Here is a 21,557-nt window from a genome sequence, read left to right as displayed (position 1 = left end):
AGCAATGACCATTACGTTCAGCTTATATTATCTATCCTCCAGATGTTTCTGGATAAGCTACACCATACCCTGTTGTACATGAGACTGCAGTGGGGAATGTTTAGGAAATGGATAATGGGCAACATTGATGCTCTCCTGGTTGAAGGTAGAACTGAAGACGATTGGTTTTTATTTTTCAGTGCTCTGAAAGGAGACCCCCAAATTGTGTTAACTGACCCTCCAAAGCATTTCAAAAACTTAGAAATTGTGCCCCCCACCCCCACCCACCCACCACCCCCCCAGCACTAGACCTACCTCTGTGTATGAATTAAAACATTCTCACAGTGTAATTCTGCCAAACTGTCCAATGAGCATGACAACTGGTTCAGAGAGCACGGTGGGCACACTTGGATATATCTGTATCTATCTCTTCCCAATGGCTCAGTGTTCGAAAACCCAGTGTTCTCCCCAGGACCTATTTCCAGGTGCTCTACCCAGAGTTTTTTTAAAATGAATTGTAAAAATAAAAGTGTCCTGTCAGCCAGCAAGCAGGTAATAACCTCCCAAGATTTTTTTCATTATTATTGCAAATATTACAATGCCCCCACCCGTCTACTTCTTAATGCTACCCGGCTGGCAACTTTTTTTGAGGAGACCACTGAAAGCCCCTCCCCAGCGTTCACATGTAAACCACCCATCACATATATAGAGATTGGCGAGGAATCCCCATTCTCCTCATCTCAAGTTAAAACCTTAATGTAGATGTTGGTTCCCTTTTCAGAACAAACCTTTCAGCAAAGGTCAGGCTGCTGGATACATAAATTCCTGTTTCAGTAGAAGTATTGATCTTAGGAGACCTTGATGTTTGTGTAAGACTCTGTTGTAGGTTGATGTGAGTGGGAAGAAATATATATGTTTAAGTGGATTTTTGGCTGATGTCGGTGCTATCTTACATATCTTTCTCTCTCTCACTCCTTATCTCCACTAACAGGTCCTCTCCACCCTACACTATAATTACAGTGGGGATGTGTTGGAGATTTGGGTTCTGACGCACTGGATGGAGCGATAGGTGCCTCTGATTGGGTGGGCGCTGTACTCGTCGTTCTGCTTTGTTGATAATATTCTGCCTTGTAATATAAATTTGATTGCAGACTATAGATAAAAGCTTGTGATTACCTTACCTGGGGCCCGAGAGAGCATCACGCAGTGAGGTGTCTGTTACTTAGTGGATGGGTTGCCAGGTCTTTATACATGTGGTGTAATGTCAGTGCAGTTATACATTCACACCCCCTGTGGTCGTGTCTCCTTATTGCTTCTTACCGGGCTGGTTGAGGTGTCTGCATAGGTCACTTTAGCTTGTTTGTGTGTTTTTTTCATTTGTTTTTGTTTTTTTAAAGCACTGCAGCACCAGCTAATTGCTTGTTTAAAAGCACTGTTGTCCTTGAAACAGCTGTAGTAATTCCCAGTTACGAGAAAATTGAGCAGCAGATAATAGTAGTGATTTAATGTTTGGTTGACAAAGAACTGGATTGATCAGCTCAAATGGGGAAATAAAAAAAAAAGTGAAATAACGTTTGTCTATGGCTACAGTCACCATTGTCTTTTAGTTAAAAAGCAAAAAACTTGCAGCGGGTTTTCACTCTGATTTAAATTGCAGACAGCTGGTACGTGTCCGGGTGCAGCAGGAGTGCGCACTGTCTTGCGTTCCCAGTGCCAGAATCTTGCCCTGACAGTGTGCCCTCCGAGTACTTTTTATTGATGGTGCTCAGACATATAGAGAAGTTGGTTCAGCCATTGGCAAATGCAAAAAAAAAAAAGTCCCAAAAAAGCACGTTTTTTTTTTTTATTATTATTTGACTTTCTGTTCACTTCACAATGGAAAGACGAATAGGTGTGCTCAATCTCAAGTTCTAGCGCTTTGCCTGCTATGAATGCACAGTACCTGCGGTGGGCAAACTCCGCTTTACCACACTATTTTTTTTTTATTATGGATATTTACGCTAACCCTAATGGCCCTAAATAAGAAATATTGTGAATAGTTTTATTTTAGATTGTCTTGAGAAATGTCTAAGTGGTTAGCACTTCTGCCTCACAGCACTGGGGTCATGAGTTCAATTCCCGACCATGGCCTTATCTGTGAGGACTTTGTATGTTCTCCCTGTGTTTGTGTGGATTTCCTCCGGGTGCTCCGGTTTTCTCCCACACTCCAAAAACATACTAGTAGGTTAATTGGCTGCTATCAAAATTGACCCTAGTCTCTTTCTGTCTGTGTGTTGGGGAATTTAGACTGTAAGCTCCAATGGGGCATGGACTGATGTGAATGAGTTCTCTGTACAGCGCTGTGGAATCAGTGGCGCTATATAAATAAATGATGTCGTCTTCCTGTCTCTGCTGCTGACTGGTAGCTGCCGTGATCTATCTCAATGCGGTTAATGTGCTGGTACCATGAGTATAAATAGCTGCTGATAATGATGACGAATGGTATTTTCTCACGTTGTGCTGCAGTGTTCCAAACATTTGTGGCTGTTAAAAATTACGCAAGATGTAGACCAGCAAAACGTCTGCTAGATCTTATAATGAATCAGCAAGTAGAACTGTGGGACAGAGTTTTTCTCATATATGGCAGCATGCGGTGAGCTAAAATGAATTCTTGAGTAAACAGGGCTACTCTGACAGGCAACCGGGTTTAGCGATGCAGATACCTAGTAGTATGCTATTTTCTATTCTTTACAGCACTAGTTTTTTTTTTTAGGAGTAGTCTCATTTGTATAAAGTACTGTTGAACATATGCTCCCTTGTACTACTCTCTTCTAGACTCTTAACTTTAATACCTATCCATTACATTGCCAGTTTTAGAATGCACCTCTCTCCATTTCTCTAATTTGTCCCTCTTTCCAAACGAGCGACATATCTTGGAAGTACAATAAAACACTAGCTATGCTTGTTTTACATGATATCATTCTCCCCTGTGTGCACTAAGGTTCTGTCGAATGGCTTTATCCGTCTTTTAAAGCAAGTTTATATAATTTGCCTTATAAAACACTACCAAGTTTCCTTTAGAGATACCTGCACTTGCTGTGCTGTCTCCTAGCAGTGTGTTCGATTTGGATTGTGTGTTATGGGGGATTAGGAGGTGACCCGGCTTCCTCTGTAGGGTTCAGTGCCTTCGAACGCCCTGAAAAATGCAGCCATTGTTCCGGCCATTACTGCTAATGGAAGTGCAGGCGATGGAGACGTTTTATTTTCTAAACACTGTTCAGGTGGCCGTTGATTTCAATTACTCCAGAGGATGGATCTTTCCCAGCTGTTACCAAATGCAAACAAAGATCTGCACAGCAGGGGAGAGAAATGCTTTTGTGTCTCCCAAAGCCTGTTATGGGCCTATTGGGGCTTTTGAATTTTTCAGAAACGCAGAGTCTGTGCGCACTGTAACTCGTGCTTTGCTGATGGCTGGATTTCATGCTAGCTGTATATTGCTTTCTGGTACCTAAGCAGGTTAATTGTTCCTGGGAGCTGTTAGTGAGTGGAAGGGACAATAGGAGAGCTTCACTGTGGGTCTAGTGCCCACTTCTCTTACAAAACCCTGTCAATCGCTGCCTTATTAAGGTGCAAGATGGTGTTCATAGATATACGTGTATATTTTTACTACTGCATTGTTTGTTTTGTTTGCTGACAACATTCCTGCCATGGCTGGAATAATTCAATCACGTTAGATCTCAGGATGCTGCAAATGAACAAAGAACAAAAGCCCCAGAAAACAATGAGTTTCTCTAGGACGATATAAATCCTGCTGAATCCACAAATGTATCCCATTGACTGGGAATTACATGTTCTGTTTTACTGTGAAAGTTTAATTATCAATGTGCTTTGTAAGGCTGGGTACACACTACAGGATTTTCGGCTGATTATCAGGCCAGTCACCCAATAAACGACCATTCAGCTCGATATCGCATTAGTGTGCACATGAATGATTATCGTTCCAAAGCTCATTGTATCGTTTAGTTTAGTTTGATTTTTAAACCAAACTAAAAATATAATTTAACGACAGAACAACGTCATTTCAATCCTGCAGTGTGTATGTACTCGCGACCGGCAGTGTCCATAGATCTCTATGGACTGTGCAGAGCCGCGATCTTTTCAGCCGACGGTTATGACAGATGAAGAGCACAGATCTGATGGTGAATGGTGTAAAACGCGTATAGTGTGTACATAAGAATCGGCTGCTGATCGGGACTTTTTCTCTTTTTATCTGTTGTCGTAAATTTACACCTGTCATTAGGAAGTTGTTTAGAATTGGGTGACGCCACTAAAGCTGGGTACACACTACAGAATTTTCCACCAACTTTTTATGCCGATCGATTTTACATGCAATCGATGGTCCGATGGCTCGGTCCATGGACTGCATACACACTAGCCTTGTTTTAGAAGATAAAGGGAAGAGCGGACGTCCCTTTAGCGACTTTTTACAGCCATTTTGTCGTGAGCAATGATTGCAATTTCGTACACATCGGTCGGAAGTTTATACACACTACACAACGGAAACGAGATTGGAACGAAAATATTAAACGATACGACCAACCAAATGAGGCGACAATCGTCCATTTGGGCAGACTTTCGACCATCGTGTCACTACACACACTGACCCGACTTTTGAACGAGCGGTCGTATGTCGGCTGGTTGAGCCGATTATTGGACGAAAACCCTGTAGTGTGTACCCAGCGTTACACCTTTGTGTAATGGGACGCAGGTGCAATAACATTATACAATCCACTCGTTATTTAATTTTTGTGAATGAGTTAGGCTATAGCCTAACACTATGTACAAAGGAGCTCACACAGGGCATCCAATAGGAATCCTTTCTCTGTTGAGAAGACAAGTGCTCATGGAGAATGGATGACTGTTCATAGACTAAGGAATATAGAGCATTCTGCTTGTTGTCTGCCCATTATTCACAAAGATCATTCATTACTTGTTGCATATTCCATGTCTGCTCCGTCTATCACTTTAGATGCTCAGCAGCACCTTCTAGCCAATATAAAGTGTGGTTTATATCATCAGTAAAAGATGAGCAGAAGTCCTTCCATGCGGAGTAACCTTGTATCTCATCTTATTTGTGTTTAATAACCTAAGGAAGGCCTGCCATGCAGCTTGTTTAGAAAGATTGAGGAAATAAAAGCCAACAGAGCAGCGTTATAATACCATGAAACCTAGCAGAGTGCTTGCCCTCCTCTACCATGCTTTCATTGTCTACCTAAAAATCGTTCAGCCGTCAGATTAACACTTTCATCACCAGGAGACCTATACTAAATTATATAGATATATAGTTGAGTTTCGGGTGAAATATCTTAGATAAACCCTGATCCCAAAAGAGTACTTATCTAGTAAGTAATCTTACCCCAGCAACAACATGCTACCAGCAGAAGTGAGGGGCGCCGGTCATGAGCTAGGCTGTGGGTGACCCATTGGGTCGCTGAAATACTGGCCCTCCGTCAAGTATTGCTTAGGTATTTGGTTTCAAGCTGGCCAAAGTCAAGTTATTCTACTCGGCTTATGTCTGTTTTAGTGGTTGGTTAAAGAAAGCATTTGGCTGCTGACCTGTCACTTAGAAAACAACAAAAGGAATGACATTTAGAGCCTGTGTATATATTACATATATTCAAACATTGTTATAATTGAAAGTGGACCCATCACTTACACACAGAAGACAGTCCTCTTGTCAGCGGAATCATTCAGAAGAATACGACCCACCAGTGCAGTCATGGTCTGCAACATCATGGCTATTGGGCTGGACCACACTAATGCTACCTTTTACTACCTGAAGATGAAGTGAGCAGTTTTGGTATTGCACATACCCGTATTATCTTTGAACTGATGTGGTTTTTTTTTTTTTTTTAAAAAAAGGAAAATATAGATTTTTATATTTTTTTTTTTTTTTTTTATTTTTTTTAGCAATCGCTTTGTACTTTTCTTTTGAAAAAGTAAATTTTGTTCTACTTTACTGGCCGACTAACCCAGATCAGGAAGCCACTTAGCGGTTAACAGTGTGCAGTATTAATGTCCGCTTAGCCCACCTCATGTGCGGATCTTTCACCAGGTGATCCCCCTGACCTATCCACTTAATTTCCCCTTCTGCTTTCAGCCTACACCAAGCTTTTTCAGCCTTCCTGTAGACACTTCTCCCCCCTTTCTCCCCACAGTCTTTTCTAAAAATGAAAAATAGTTTGCCCTTTATAATGTAACTGCAACCTCATAAGTAGTTTCCTGCAGGTCCCCCGAGTCCGGGGTTACCAGCATCATATTGCGACCTCTTGTTTCCTGCAGCATATTTTTCCTTCTCCCTGACAATAATCCCACCGCACTTGTATTTTAACTGATATCCTGGAATATTTAATACGCTGTCACATGCCCTCTGTAAGTTACATTTACGCTGCCCCCAGCATATCTTTAAAATGCTGTTTTGAAAATGTAAATAAACTAGAGAATATTAAATAGGATGATCTTGGCCTGATCCCTAATGCCTCAGTAGGTCTTATTCACATTCATTGACCCCTGGATGTCAGGACGACGCTCTCTGATAGAGGTGACGTGTGAGGGTCTGTACCTTGCCTTCTGCCACATACACTAAAACATAGGCAGAGGAAACAGGTTTGGAGATGGGCGATTTTCCATCGTCTTGCTCAATGCGCTGCCTGTCTGATATGATAACACAGGAAGGCAGATGTGAGCCCGGAGCCCTCTGCTTGTTTCATCAGATGTTTCATTATATTTAAGACTTAAGTCTTCTGCTCTAGTTTATAGTTCAAAGTTCCGTCTAAACTGATTTCACTTGTTTATCAGCTCCGGCTAAAGTGGGACTGTTCCACAAGGTGCCTATGTCAGCAGTGTGCCCTAATTCTACCATACGTGACAAAAAGACAACTAGGCGGAATTCTATATTTTCTCACTGTAGTGTGTATTTTAATTAAAGGATTAGATGCATTCTAAAACTTCTAACTTCAATAGATTAGGTTTTGTACCAGTTAAAGTAGATCAATATGTAAAATGATACTGTAAGACTGGGTACATACTGCGGAAATGTTTGACCACTGTGTTGTCTACAACAATTGTACGAACGACTGGGGGGAAAAATAAGTCCCAATCAGCATGACTATTGCATGCGTGCACACACTGTACATGTTTTACAAGATTTACCCTCAGCTCTGTGCTCTTCATCTCTCATAACCATCAACTGAAAAGATTGTGACTCTGTACAGTCTACAGATATCTGCCTACGCTTCTGGCCGTGAATGCGTACACACTTCCACATTTCCCCAACATCGCTGATCGTTTAGGAAGCTTATAACACCAAATCAAACAACGCTCTCACAATAAAACGTGATTTACGCACTCTCAATATCTGAACCAAGAGTCGTTTATTGTGTGATCTGCACATTAATCGCATCAGTGATTACCCAGCTTTACAGTGGATAAGGATCACTCTCTCAATTTTCCTTTTTTATTTATTTTTATTTTTTGGGTACTATATTGCAAACCCTATATAACATATGTTGCTCTTGGTGTCTGGAGTTATGAATGAAGCAAGTGAGATCAAAGAGACCTGGATTCTCTTGAAGAAATAGTGGATCTGTGCCCAGATCGATAAAGCGGAGGACAGCGTTCAAAGGGATCTTAACTAGAAAGAAAATAAAATGAAATTTGATATAAATAATCTTCTGTTCCCCTGCCTCCCAAAGTGTCTCTTAACCTTGTACTGCCAGTCCCTGCGTCCCTTGCATACATATGAATAAACCGGCTGACTTTCAAGGATAGCAGCAGAAGTGGGAATTTGTATGTACATATATGTATCTGGTGTTATTTACATACAAAGTAGGTGGCAGCTGAAGCGCAGAGAGAGGAGATTTTTCTCCCACCTCAGCATATTTTCCTAGTAGCTGTGTTTATTTTGCTGGTGGGTATTATCTTAAACATCTACGTGGAGTGGCAGGTTAACAAGTGCGCTTCCCAACGACTCCTTGCAAAATGTCGACATGTCATTACTCATCGTCAGCTCAGCCTTCGCCTGCTAAGCAACCAGAAATCATTTCTGCCTGGTGTTTTCGTTCTTGTTGGGGTTGACTGCATACATATGGTAGTTATTCTTCTGCAGGGGAAGGGTTCCTTCCTCTGTCATCCCCAATGCAGCTGTGCTTCAGCTTTCTCAGGTCCAGAAGACTGACGTTATGACATAATCTGCACACTGGGGATGGTGTGACGGGCAGCCACGCAGATGGTGAGCCTACAGCGCCGGTCACTGCTTTTATTAACCTCTGTTAATGGACAGTGGTCCCCTCCGTCCTTGAGAGAGTAAGAATAAAATGTCAGGTTCTCTGATGGGGGAAAGTGATCTTGTAACGTCTATGGGTAAAAGTTTCACAGAGTTTGTAAACTATTCAGGCTCAGAGGCGACTTGCAGCATCACCAATAGAATGACTTCATCTGGTCGCTTGCTATGTGGTCTGCCCGACCAAAGGACGGTCAGACCAAAGCGTGACTTAACATGCAGAAAAGGACCCCATGAATATTCTGCATGAACGCTTCTGTCATTTAGGAAAGGAATTAATGCTTCCTGTTATTAATCCAAATACATTTTTCCTCGTGCTGGGTAACTCCGCAAAAACTTTGCATCTGTGAGAGACAATTTGCGTGAGCGTTTTACCGCCATTATAAAAAGAAGTTATTCTGAAAATAACAACACTTATGGGTCTATTTATCAAACAGTGTACACTAATTAAAGGACACTTACTGTGATTCTGGCGCACTTTGGAGTATCCTTGAAATGTATGATTGTTGCATCACAGCAGATATCGTGGATATCAGCTGCTTTGCATTCTGTATAATTTTTCTAAGCAGTCACCATCAAACAGTATAGTGACTGCTCCCTACCGCAAAATAACAAGTTCCGAATAGAGATTTTTTTTTTTGTGGAAACTGTCATATTTTTGATATCTGTCCAGCTCTGCTCCGAAGATCAGAGCTGGACAGCGCATGTGCAAATGGATCATGTGATCCCTCCCTGTCACATGACAACTGTTAGCGCTTCACACTGCACAGTAGGGTTCTCTGTGCACATGCCTAATTTTTCGATCGGTGCATGCGCACAGGGATTCAAAGCAGGAAACCAGATCGCAATCAAGATCGCAAGTGAAGAGCCAGTATAAAGGTAAGTGTTACACTTCACAGGAACACCCGTTTTTTAATAAATATGAGAAATAGTTAAATTCTTATCAATGCGATAAGGATTGAAAACGATTTTTTATTTTTTGCGGTGGTTGATAAATGGGCCACAAAATATAATCTATAACTGCGTGAGGGAGTATGAGGTTGTCATATACATTGTACATTTACTGACATGGTATATGGGCCTCCGAACAGACCTGATGAGGTGGTGCTAACAGAATCACATACCCTACAGTACATTAATTCCGGCACTGAAGGATTGTGTAATACCTCGTCCTTATATTCGGCTACACTTTATTGTATTGTGCGGAGGTGTAGAGGGATCTCTGTCCTGTGTACTCAGTCACAGGGCTTTGCTTTTCAGTAAGAGTTATGTAGTATAAGCAGTAATGGTGGCACTGTGTTTGGCTAGTATCGCTGTGTGCAAACCTGATCTATTCTGCATCCAACATACACTTTCGACACCAGGGGATATATTTACTAAAGTGTGGGATTGAAAAAGTGGAGATGTTGCCTATAGCAACCAATCAGATTCTAATTATTTAGTACATTCTACAAAATGACAGCTAGAATCTGTGTGGTTGCTATAGGCAACATCTCCAATTTTTCAATCCCACACTTTAGTAAATATATCCCTGGGACTTACTACAGATCTATAAATGTTCAGAGCGCATAAATATAATAAAAATATATAAATGTTACTGACGACAATGAACATTTAAAAATCACCAGCACACATGAGGGGATGAGACAATACATTTTGTTATAATACAGAAATAGACACCATTAAAGACTCTCTTCACAAGAGCTTACAATCAAATAGGAAACACGTCCTTAGTCCCAAATGGGACTGACTTTTAGACAAACGGCCACCACTGCATAGGGCTCCCAGAGTTTAAACACATAAAAATCTATCATACTCCAGCTCTTATCTGTACGTGAAATAGAATCTTTCTCTCATATAAAATGTTTTTAAACCCCCTCACTACCAGACAGCAGCAAGCTGCTTTGTATTTCTCTCTCTCTGCTCGGTGTGCAAGGTGTGTGTAATTGCTCTGACTTAGAACGTGGCTCCTGTGCTGGAAGTGGCTGCAGCTCCGAGACGGTTCCTGATTTAATGCTCAGGAATTATGAACTGTGGCCTCAGCCAGTGACTGTGTCCTGTGGGGGGTCTTTACTGCCATGATGAGATTTTAGCAGGTGCATCGAGCGCTGTCTGCTGGAGTCATTGCCGTGTTCACTGAGGCTTTAGCTCCATGTGCTTCAGATGCAGGAATGAAGCAGATTAGTGACAGCAGAGCTCATGTGCTTCCATTACTGTGCACCTCGCTGATGTATTAATCCACACCAGCCCTCCGGTGTTGGGGTTTCCGTCCCTTCCCGCCGTGAGATGTGACCCGGCGGATCTCATATGGGAGGCTGTAGTAGAATGGGCTACTGTGCGTGTCATTGGATGTGTTAATACAAAGTCATTGTGTGGATTGTGCCGCAGTGTTACGGAGAGCGGTGTGTGTGTTCCAGCCGCCTCAATTGTATGAACACAGGTCCTGACAGCTGTAGTTTGTCTCTGAAAATAACAATGACGCTTAATTCTCTCTCGTTTGTAATTCCAGCGTTTGCCACACTAAGCCTTAACAATGGCCATTGTGAGAGGTCAACATAGTGTGGGTGATGTCTAAAGCTGGGTACACACTACAGAAATTTCAACCAACTTTTTATGCCGAGCGATTTTACATGCGATCGATGGTCCGATCGCTCGGCCCATGGACTGCATACACACTAGCCTTGTTTAGGACGATAAAGGGAAGAGCGGACGTCCCTTTAGCGACTTTTTACAGCCATGTTGTGAGCAATGACTGTAATTTCATACTCGCTGTTGTGGATCGGTCGGAAGTTTATACACACTACACAGCGGAAACGAGGTTGGAACAAAAATATTAAACGGTACGACCCAGGGCCGTAACTAGGGCTGTGCGACAGGGGCGACCGCCCAGGGCGCAACGCTGAAGGGGGCGCAATTTAGGAATATTTTAGATTAATTTGGTTAAAATTGAGGTCATGGGGGGGCGGCATTTGTCTTTCTCGCCCAGGGCACTAGAATTCTAAGTTACGGCTCTGGTACGACCAACCAAATGAGGCGACAATCGTCCATTTGGGCAGACTTTCGATCATCGTGTCACCACACACACTGACCAGACTTTTGAACGAGCGGTCGTATGTCGGCTGATTGAGCCAATTAGTGGACGAAAACCGTGTTGATTTAGAAAGCCCCAACCCTACTCTATCCAACAGCTTATAAATGATACAAGTGGGGGGGTTTCGACTGTTTATACACCTTGATGTGCTCCATTATAGGTGAACATAATGCTATAGGATTGAGTAACTAACATATTTTATTATAGACTATAAATTGGCAAGCCTCATACACACAAAGATCTGGATTTTGGCTATAGATTCATGTAATTTAGTTATACTAATGACACCCCTTTTTTTTTTTTTTTTTTTGTACTGTGAGGTTATAAAACTGTATACCAGTTTCATTCCACAGTCACAAGCTGAAAAAATAGCCCTGAAATGCCTAAAACTGATGAACTAAACTGAACGTCTGTCATGCGCGGTCACCCATTTGCAGTAGGGTAGGAGGGAGGAGCATCTGCAGCTAAACAGTGACTAAAATATTTGGTTGGTAGCCATATACAGGGGGCGGGGCCAGTGATGTCACAGCACCACAAACGACTAGGTTTAGCTCCGGGGTCACACTGGCAGCCTGCTGAAACCATGTGCCAAGAGGGCGAAGGTGCTGATAAGGCTGGATGTCACTGCGAGACATTTGGTGGCAATGCCCAGTAATACTTCTACCTAAAATTTCACATTGAGGCAAAGTTGTCATGGCTAATGAAGAAATATGGCAATGTCTGGTGTGAAACCTCTAAATCATTTTCAGAGTAAAAAAGACCTAGTTTATTCTACAATAAAGGAAGATACAATATATTCAGGAATTATTAGTCGTAGTTTCAATTTAAATACCTTTTAATGCATGTATTTCCTTTGCACTACTATTTTTAATTGGCTACCAGGGTATGCTGGAAGTTGTAGTGTAACAAATAGGAGTGCTGCAAATATTTCATTTAAAATAGTTTTTCCACAGCCGTGAGTTTGAAGTGTGTGATCATCCGTCTGGAATGCTATGGTGATGTCTGGTATGGTATACGTGTGCAGAATCTTCGTTTGTGGAGATTGGGTTACCGTGTTTATGTGTGTGTCACTGATCGACTGGTCTAGGACTAATTACCCAGAAGAGAGCAGCTCCTTCTTGAACACTTCATTCCAGAGCAGGGCATATCCTTTGTTAATTTAAGGAAAAAACATTTTGATGGCACGGTTTTCCTAACCACAGAAGCCCACAAGGCATAGCTTTGCAAATGAAAAGAGCTGTCCTTTGTTACCACTTAATCATCTGCAAGCGGCAGTGTCTATAAAAACAAAGTGACTGGGTGGATAGCATCACAGCGTGTTTATAGAAGTGCCTGACATCAGGGACATATATGAGCAAATATTCACTGACAAAGCATCAAAGCCCGGACGCCCCACCAGCTAGGCCTACATTAAGAACCACAGTATCTGTGGCAGGGAGCCAGGGAAGCCTTTCTTCCAAACTGTTGACGTACGTTCTTATCCATCATAAAGCTTTGACATATATTCTGTGGCATTGGGTGAAGTTAAAAAAATATTATTAATCAATGTGCATTGGAACAGCAGAATTTGGGTCTGGTAGAGCTTACACAATTGGAATCTAATCAGCAATATTGTCTGTGGGCCTAGTCTAACCCTGTAGATTGGTCTGAGCACAGACTGAGTGAATTTTACGGTGGCTCAGTGGTTAGCACTTCTGTTTCGCAGCGCTGGGGTCATGAGTTCAATTCCCGACCATGGCCTTATCTGTGTGGAGTTTGTATGTTTTCCCCGTGTTTGCGTGGGTTTCCTCCAGGTGCTCCAGTTTCCTCCCACACTCCAAAAACATACTGGTAGGTTAATTTAGACTGTAAGCTCCAGTGGGGCAGGGACTGATGTGAATGAGTTCTCTGTACAGCGCTGCGGAATCAGTGGCGCTATATAAATAAATGGTGATGATGATCTTACTAATTTGGCTGTGTGTGGGTAAATTTTATAATGATCCAGTTGTTCGGTGCTTAAATGACTGGATCTTTCTGTGTAAGTAGCTCAACATCCTGCGTGGAAGAAAAGTGAGTTAGGAATCATATATACACAGCATTCTGAAAGTATAAAAGTGTCTTCAACGCAGGGTCCATATTGAAGTGGACCTGGTGCCTGAACACCGTGCTGGGTAGCCATTTTGTGGGTTAAATTTATATTGAGCTCATCGATTCCCATAGCATCACCGTGAGGCACAAAACAATGCCTCTGGTTCCTGTTACATTAAAAGGCTGGTTTCTTATAATTGGTTAAGCGTACAAAATGGAGGCCTCTATCGCACATAGGCAACAGGTTAATATAACTGAAATAGTAAATGATTGCATGGTTCAGTTGAAATGTCTAATTTGTAACACAATCTTTTTCTGTCACTCATCTCAGGATATCTTCCTCCCCCCATTGCACAAATAATTGATCATTAATGTTGGGCCCAATTTAGATGTCTAAGTAGATTTGCTTCACTTACACATACATATGTTTTAATGTGTACTATTTATCAGTTGCTATGATACCGTGCAATCTATTGCCAGCATTTTGCAGATGCGTGGAACCTGAGAATACAATCTAACCCAGACAAGCCTTATAAAATAACAACGATAGTGTAGCTTGTAATAAGCTTGGTCACTTAAGTTTAATCTGGTGGCTTGTGTTCCAGTTTGCTTATTTGTACAACCTTTGCTATTCTGGTCTCTGGCCATTGATATTGCTTTTTGTATTATGTTTTGTCTTTGTTTTCAAATACAAGTCCAGAGGGGGAAAAAAATGCCCCTCATGCTGGATAATAGTCTTAGGCTTTATTTTAATTAGCTGTTGGTGAGGGCAACTATTCCTGCCACACTGACATCATGTGATCATACAGAGCCAATGTGCTGAAGGCTGGCTGGTGATGTCATAGGATGTTTCTGGAGCATACTGAGCATGCTCCTGCCAGTACTTGTGCAACACAGGACAGACTTCCTAACGTTTATCCATACTGGCCAACTCTCCCTGAATGTCAGCAAGACTCCCTGAAATAGGGGGGATCTCCCTCACTCCCTGGAGAGTCTGGCATTCTCCCTGATGCCGAGCCAGTACAAGACGTGGTTGGCTTTGCCATCTGTGACATGATGACACGGTTCAGAAATTGTGTCCTATGTCCGTGTATTGATGCCTATGGAGGTGGCCATTTTCATGGAGACCAAGATTTAATCAAAGAATGACAACATGACTTCAGTAATGGAGACAGAAATGTAAAAGACACTTCAGTCTCTAGAGATTCATTAACTGCTTTTCTTTAACGCATATTTGCCTACTCTCCCGGAATGTCCCGGAGATCTCCTTTTTTCCATGAGGAAAAGGAGATCCAACAAAGAACATAGGTAGTCTATAATGCTAACTGCATATTTTTACGTTTGAGTCCGTTTCTCCTATAAGTTCTGCAAGTCCTCTTCCCGTCCCTGTTATTTCACAGATTGGTCCATTTTTGTTGGAGTTTTCTCTGCATCAGAGTTGTGTACAGAATTGCGATTTCCCCTTGTTTTCAGAGAATCTACTCAGATGTATCCTAATGCCTACAGCAGATGTGCCTCTTATCATTAAAAATGGATTAACCTTACCGCTGATAACTTTGCGTGGGATTGTTTCGGTCTCACAAGTGTCTATAAGCATTTCCTCAAGCAAAGCAGGAGGCGGTAGAGGGAACAGAGAAAGAAACTTGTTGTAGAAATGAGAGGATTTTTCCTGAAAACCTTCATAGGAGCGGGAGACGTGTTCAGAGATGTCCATGACGTCCTGTGGTACTTATGATGATGATGAGCGTGGCGCTCGTTAGGCAGTGTCACTAATTAAAGTGGCAGCTCATATTTAATGGGATGCTTAGCCTGATTCCTGGTGAATCGCAGCGTTTGCCCCCGCTGTCAAATGACGCATTTTGCGTCATGACGTCACGGGGGCGGGTCCAAAATGACGTGGATTTTGGAGGCCCGCCCCCCCATGACGCCCACCTCCCCTGCAGGCTCCCGGATACCAACATTGAAAAGTTGGTAAGTATGGTTAAGACAAATCTGCGCGACAGGCTAGTGCTTTGCCAGTAGTGAGCACCATCGAATTTTACGGTATAGGAATGTTTGTGAGTACCGCAGGAAGTGTAAAGATTGTCACAAGCAGTAAGAAAGCGAATGTGTACAGCTCCATTCACTTTATTCTGACATTTTGCGTTGCAGATTGTTTACTAAGCTTCGATGTGCATTAAACTCCTGAATTATGCCTGGATGTGACTCCTATTACATGTTACTTATTTGTCCATTGACTTCTGTATTAGAGAGCAAATGTCTAAAATAAAATAAAAATCCACTGTATGAAATAAGCTTTTATTATAAAGTGTTAAAATTTTTAAGTTCTATTTTTAATTTTTAGTGCATTAGCCTATAGAGCAGGTAGTGAATGTTTGGCTCTCCAGCTGCTGTGGAACTAACAGTCCCAGCATGCCCTCAGCATCCTCAACAGACCGTTATTTGGGAATAAGTCTGGACGTGCTCAGGGGACAGATGTGCGCTGACGCACTGGTTTCAGTGGGGTAGCTATTATTTTTAGGTGAACCAATTCGTGAGTAATGCTTCCGTGATGTCGCCAGTGCCTGGTACATTGATAAAGCTGGACAAAAAGTTATTGAATACTTGCTCCGCCCACAACATGGCTGCTCCCACTTTGTGTAGGCATCAAGTCCTCTTTAATGCAACTCTTGCATTTCATGATCACTTGTTTGTTAAACATAGGTATCTTTTATATAGAGATTTATGTTCTGTTAAATTTGAAGGCGGAAATTTAAGGAAATAAAATGGTCAGTAAGTGAAGTGTTTGGCCGCACAGCAGACATGGTATTCGCATGAGTTGAACTAAGCGCGTGTTTGGAACAAATTGTTTCACTTAAGCGAATGGACATCACGATACGGATCTGAGATGCTCTGCAGCTCGGGGCCTCTGGCCACGACAAATCTAAAACGTGTGGGAAGATAAAGGATAAACAAACGCAGATGCCTGTGTGATTGGAGCTGTGACTTCTGCCAAACAGAAACTTCGCTGTCTTGCCATAAAACGAGAAACTTTTGCTGAATCGCTTGCATAACAATATTGCCATACATCTATATCTTAATCAAACCAGGGCTTTCATTTCTCCTTTCCGTTTCACGAGCTTCGGTTTCCTGTCTCACTGCTGCGATCTGTTAATATCAGACAAAGCTCTTCATTCACAGCGTAGATGAGCTTTCAATTGCTCTTTGCTTAGAAAAAGAGAGCGCTATTCGCTCTAAAGTGTGTTAGTACTATATTTCTGGATGTTTTTTTGCTGAGGGGTTTGTCCACAAGTCTCGCACTTCGTCATAAACTAACCACTCCACCTGTCTCTTCCAAAGAGTGTCGGCCACAGTTTCCCAGGGGAGCTAGTGAATTACTTGCCCTCCCGTTTGGTCCCAGTTATCCTGGAACAGTCCCACTTTTTTCAGAACTCATATTGCTTATTTTTCATTCATTTATTCTCTCCATGCACCTATATTAACAGGATAAGTGGGGATGGGACTCTGTAACTGGGGGCAGTGGGAAGGATTTTGTGATTTGAGTAAACTTCGGATGTCATGTTTTTTTTCTTTTTCATTTCAAAATGAAACCTCGCTGAGGTATGAGGCACTTGGTTGCCATTTATCCTTAATTTTGCGGGAGGGTCTACAGCAGAGGCGTCAAAGTTCAGTCCTCAAAAGTCAAACTTAAAACTTTATACCAGAGGGCTCCAAGCTCAGTCCTCAAGGGCTACAAACAGTTCGTTTTCAGGATTTCTTTAATCCTGCACAGGTGAGTTAATCTATTTGGCTCAGTCAGTATTTATCCTGCCTGGTTCTACTACAGAAATCCTGAAAACATGACCTGTTGGTAGCTCTTGAGGACTGAGCTTGGACCCCTCTGGTATAAAGTTTTAAGTTTGGCTCTTGAGTTGCTTACGTGCACCTGCCCCAAAGCTATTTTAAGATGCTGGCGTCCGAGTTCAGTAGAGGTAGTCCACACACTTGCAGCCCGTGAGATACGTTGGAGGTAGCCATTTTGTGGGCGGTGCCAAAATGCATAAGAATGTAGGGTATAATTCACTATAAACTGGTTACCTGACTGACTGTATATGGCTCAACCTACAAATGGTTTCCTTCCACCGTGCAGGTGCTGGGTATATTTGAATAGCACATTACCTGTTATTTCTGTTGTACTCGGTATATAGAAGCTAATATGAAAAGACATAAAAGAATTATATTGTTTTTCTTTCTCTTTCCCCCCATGGGCTCTGTGTTTATAGTTATATTCTATCACCTTTCAAGATATTAGCCTGGAAGGCCTTACTGTGAGATCCACAAGAAGCTGCACACCATACATAATGCTTTCATTATGGACTTATTCCCCATTGAGGATTGGGTTGTGCATTGATTCTGTACTGAGCCACAGATGAAAGGAGGGTAGGGAGAGGTCATCGTGTTGAAAGGAGAAAACAAACTGGACTTAAACACCCAATCGATGCCAGAAAAGGGGGATAAAAAAAACTTGATGTAGTGTATGCGTGACAGGCGAGGGTTAATAATCAACAGTGTGTTGTTTTATGGTTGTACAAGGTGATGGTTTTAACGCCCTCTTTTCTCCCAATTTAGTTCAGTACCAGATGGAGATGATGCGGAGCCTTCGTCACGTCAACATCGACCATCTCCACGTGGGCTGGTACCAGTCCACCTACTACGGCACCTTCGTCAGCCGCGCCCTCCTGGATTCCCAGTTCAGCTACCAGCACGCCATCGAGGAGTCTGTGGTGCTCATTTACGGTAAGGGGTCAGACGCCGGTTCCTGCTGCGCATCGATATTCTCGATCTCTGGTGTTACTATATTTGCAGTGCAGCAGGCTCTCCTTCTCTGATTGGGGTGGAGGTTAAACGTCTGAGGTAGCCTGGCAGTCCCCTTTAAGTAAATACCAACTGTGTGTCTGCTGCAGCCCGAGCAGCAGCGAAGTCTAGACACAGTTTCCTTCTCTGTGTTTATTTTTCTTGCTATCAGAGACCTGATGTGTAGGCTCTGGAATGCTGCTGGAGAGTGGCCGCTTCAGTTTTATCCCTCAGTCTCCTCTCCCTTGGTGAAGGCTGGTGGGACTAGACCAGATGTCTAACAAACCTCGATTACTTAGAATGTCTGGCTCCTGAATACGTGACTGACCAATCATAACACAATCTGCCAAATTCTATTCCCCCTCTTCTTTCTCTTCCCTCCCCCCCTCTCTCCTTTTTAATACCTCTGACAGGGGCGCACAAGTACTGCTCTGTTTCCCTGAACACAAACATTTTTTTACTTCTTTTTTTTCTTCTGCTGGTTTAATGGTGTTTCCTCAAGCTCTCCAGACCAGATGTTCTGCGCTGTATCAGAACCATAGGCAATTTAACAGCTTTATGGCTTCCCCCCCCCCCCCCTCCCCGAAAAGCTCGCTTACCCATATCTGGCAGTCCAGCGTATAGCTTCCAGCTGAGAAGTGAATGTTGCGTCCTGCGTATCTGTCAGAAAAAATACTAATGAACACGATCAATCTTACCCCGCTGCCCCCAAATTATTTCAGTATGTTAACAATTGGATTACAGTGAAGAACAAGTTGTTAGGGTCTACGTATATAGGCTGGGAACAGTACATCACGGCCTGCTGTATTTTCCACTTGTTCTAGGTCTTCGGTCTCATTCTGTCACCGTTCTGCTGGATCGGACGGTGTTCCGGGAACATATTGCAGAATGTGTCCGGATTTATCCAGAGTTTATTATACATCGAAGTTCACACTTTTTTTTTTTCAGATTTGAAAAAATCTATTCTGCTTATGTAGCTTGTTGTGACTGTTTTATGAAAATCTAACTGGTGCATTAATATTCCCTAATAAACTGTGTTTCTGTATCCCAAGTTCTGTTGACTCTTATGAAGTAAGAACAGAGTCAAACGTCCAACACTTCTGCTTTTTCCATTCTAGCGTCTAGTTGTCCAGTCACTGAAAGTTGAAGTTGACAAAAAAAAAATTTAATTTGGGGCTTTAAAAACTACCCGTCTTCTATTACACCCGTCGCTGGTGTTCCCCACCTCATTAAATTGCTGAGCAGCTCTTCTCATTAACTTTTTTTTTGTTTTCATTCGATGTTTTTGGAACTTGCTGAATAACAGATTTTGGATAGTATAGCCCAGTGGTGGCTAACCTGTGACACTCTGGGTGTTAAACTACAAGCCCCAGCATACTTTGCCAATATATAGGAGCTTATTGCTGAAAGGGTATGCTGGGACTTGTAGTTTCACAACACCTGGAGTGTCACAGGTTAGCCAACACTGGTATAGCCTTTACTAAAACTGAAAATTTTCAGTGATGAATCATTTAGGTGTGCTGATGGGATCTCATACAGGCCAAAAAGCTGATCCTGCAGACATCACTGGCTCTGCCAATGTATGAATCAACCAATCCATACATTGTATTTCTGCAAAGCAAGTCTGCCAAGCTGTCAGTCCTTGTCTTCATTAATTAGGGAAGCACTTCCCTCATACAATCATCATCATTTATTTATATAGCGCCACTGATTCCGCAGTATTTTAGAACTGTAGAGAACTTACTCACATCAGTCCCTGCCCCATTGGAGCTTACAGTCTAAATTCCCTAACACACACACTCACACACACAGACAGAGAGAGAGAGAGACTAGGGTCAATTTGATAGCAGCCAATTAACCTACTAGTATGTTTTTGGAGTGTGGGAGGAAACCGGAGCACCCGGAGGAAACCCACGCAAACACGGGGAGAACCTACAAACTCCACACAGATAAGGCCATGGTCGGTCATTGAACTCATGACCCCAGTGCAGAGAGGCAGAAGTGCTAACCACAAAGCCACCGTGCTGCCAAATATAATGACAGCTTTCTGCAGAACGTTACAATGCACGGTGGACATATTTAGGGAATTATAAAAACTTATTTCACGTTTTTAATTTTCTCCACAACAATACAGACAGTAATGGAGAATGGTCACAATGGCCATCATTTGACATTTATGTATATCACAGGGTATGTATTGCTGAGCTGGAAAAAATAAACTGGATGGTTTAAACTTTAACAAATTTGTGCATCATGCTGTGTTTCTCCCTTCTGCAGGAGGTTGCAGCAGGTCAGCTCATCTAACTCAGTAGGGAGAGTGTGACTGACAGCCTTGCAAACTTGCTTTCTAGAAGTTGTGTAGATATCTAGGTTCATACTTAGGAGCAGGATCAGTGATGTGTCAACATTTGAGCTGCATCAAATCCCTTTTGGATACAATATAAAGATGTGGGACAGACTAATTATTGAGGTAAATTTTCTAACAAAGCTGCTGCGGAATGTCAGCTAGCAATACATTTTTCCTTCAAGGTTCATGTCTGTAAATTAAAAATGGTGTGTTTCAATGGTCCTTTTAATATACATATTTCACAATATAGTTCAGTTCAAGCGCAGTTGGTTCTCCACATTTAAATAAGCAAATATGCTAATATTTTAAAACTTTTTTTATGGGTATGCATATAGAAAAAAAATGATTGGCCTTGCAGTTATCTGCATAGCAATGGGTAATAACTAGAGATGCTCACTGGCCCCCATGAACTGGTTCTGGTTTTGGATCTGGATTAGCTTTGTGGGTTTTTTTGTTTTGTCAAAACCGCCCTCGTGTGTTTTTGTTTTGGACTTTCTAGAAAAAAATGCTAAAATCACATAATTTTTTTTTTTTTTTTGTTCCTACATTATTATTAACCTCAATAACACAAGTCATTTGCAGTCAATTTTGACCACCTCACAGGTCACAATATTTTCATCCACTTTCGGACAAATACTGCAGCGACCTGGCTGGATGGTAAGCGACAGAGCAATGACACAAACACACGGCCGTTCCTAGCACATCTAGGACACATTGGCACACAGCAGTGGCAGAAAAGAAAAATGGGGGTCCCACCACCCACTATGTTGGATCTTCTAAAGAAATCCAAAACTCGCGAGATCCGACGACGTCACAATGACGTTTTGCCTCGTTTTCAATTCAGAAAGCGCACGACAGTACCGAGCCAGCTTGGATCCCCTAAGTTTGGGTGTGTTCGGTTCTCGAGGAACCGAGCCTGA

General features: G+C 42.3%; 1 protein-coding gene across 1 annotated transcript in view; it reads left to right on the top strand.

Moving 5' to 3' along the window:
• Positions 1-21,557, top strand: part of EIF3H (eukaryotic translation initiation factor 3 subunit H) — a 105,286-nt gene that overhangs the window by 64,477 nt on the left and 19,252 nt on the right. The window contains exon 3 of the mRNA XM_075213984.1: positions 18,066-18,233. Coding sequence (XP_075070085.1) covers positions 18,066-18,233 — 168 coding nt within the window. The remainder of the gene's footprint in view (positions 1-18,065; positions 18,234-21,557) is intronic.

Source organism: Mixophyes fleayi, chromosome 5 (genome assembly GCF_038048845.1).
Source record: "Mixophyes fleayi isolate aMixFle1 chromosome 5, aMixFle1.hap1, whole genome shotgun sequence".
Classification (NCBI taxonomy): Eukaryota; Metazoa; Chordata; class Amphibia; order Anura; family Limnodynastidae; genus Mixophyes; species Mixophyes fleayi.
The sequence above is the reverse complement of the archived record's forward strand: the minus strand, read 5'-3'. Positions and strand labels throughout refer to the sequence as shown.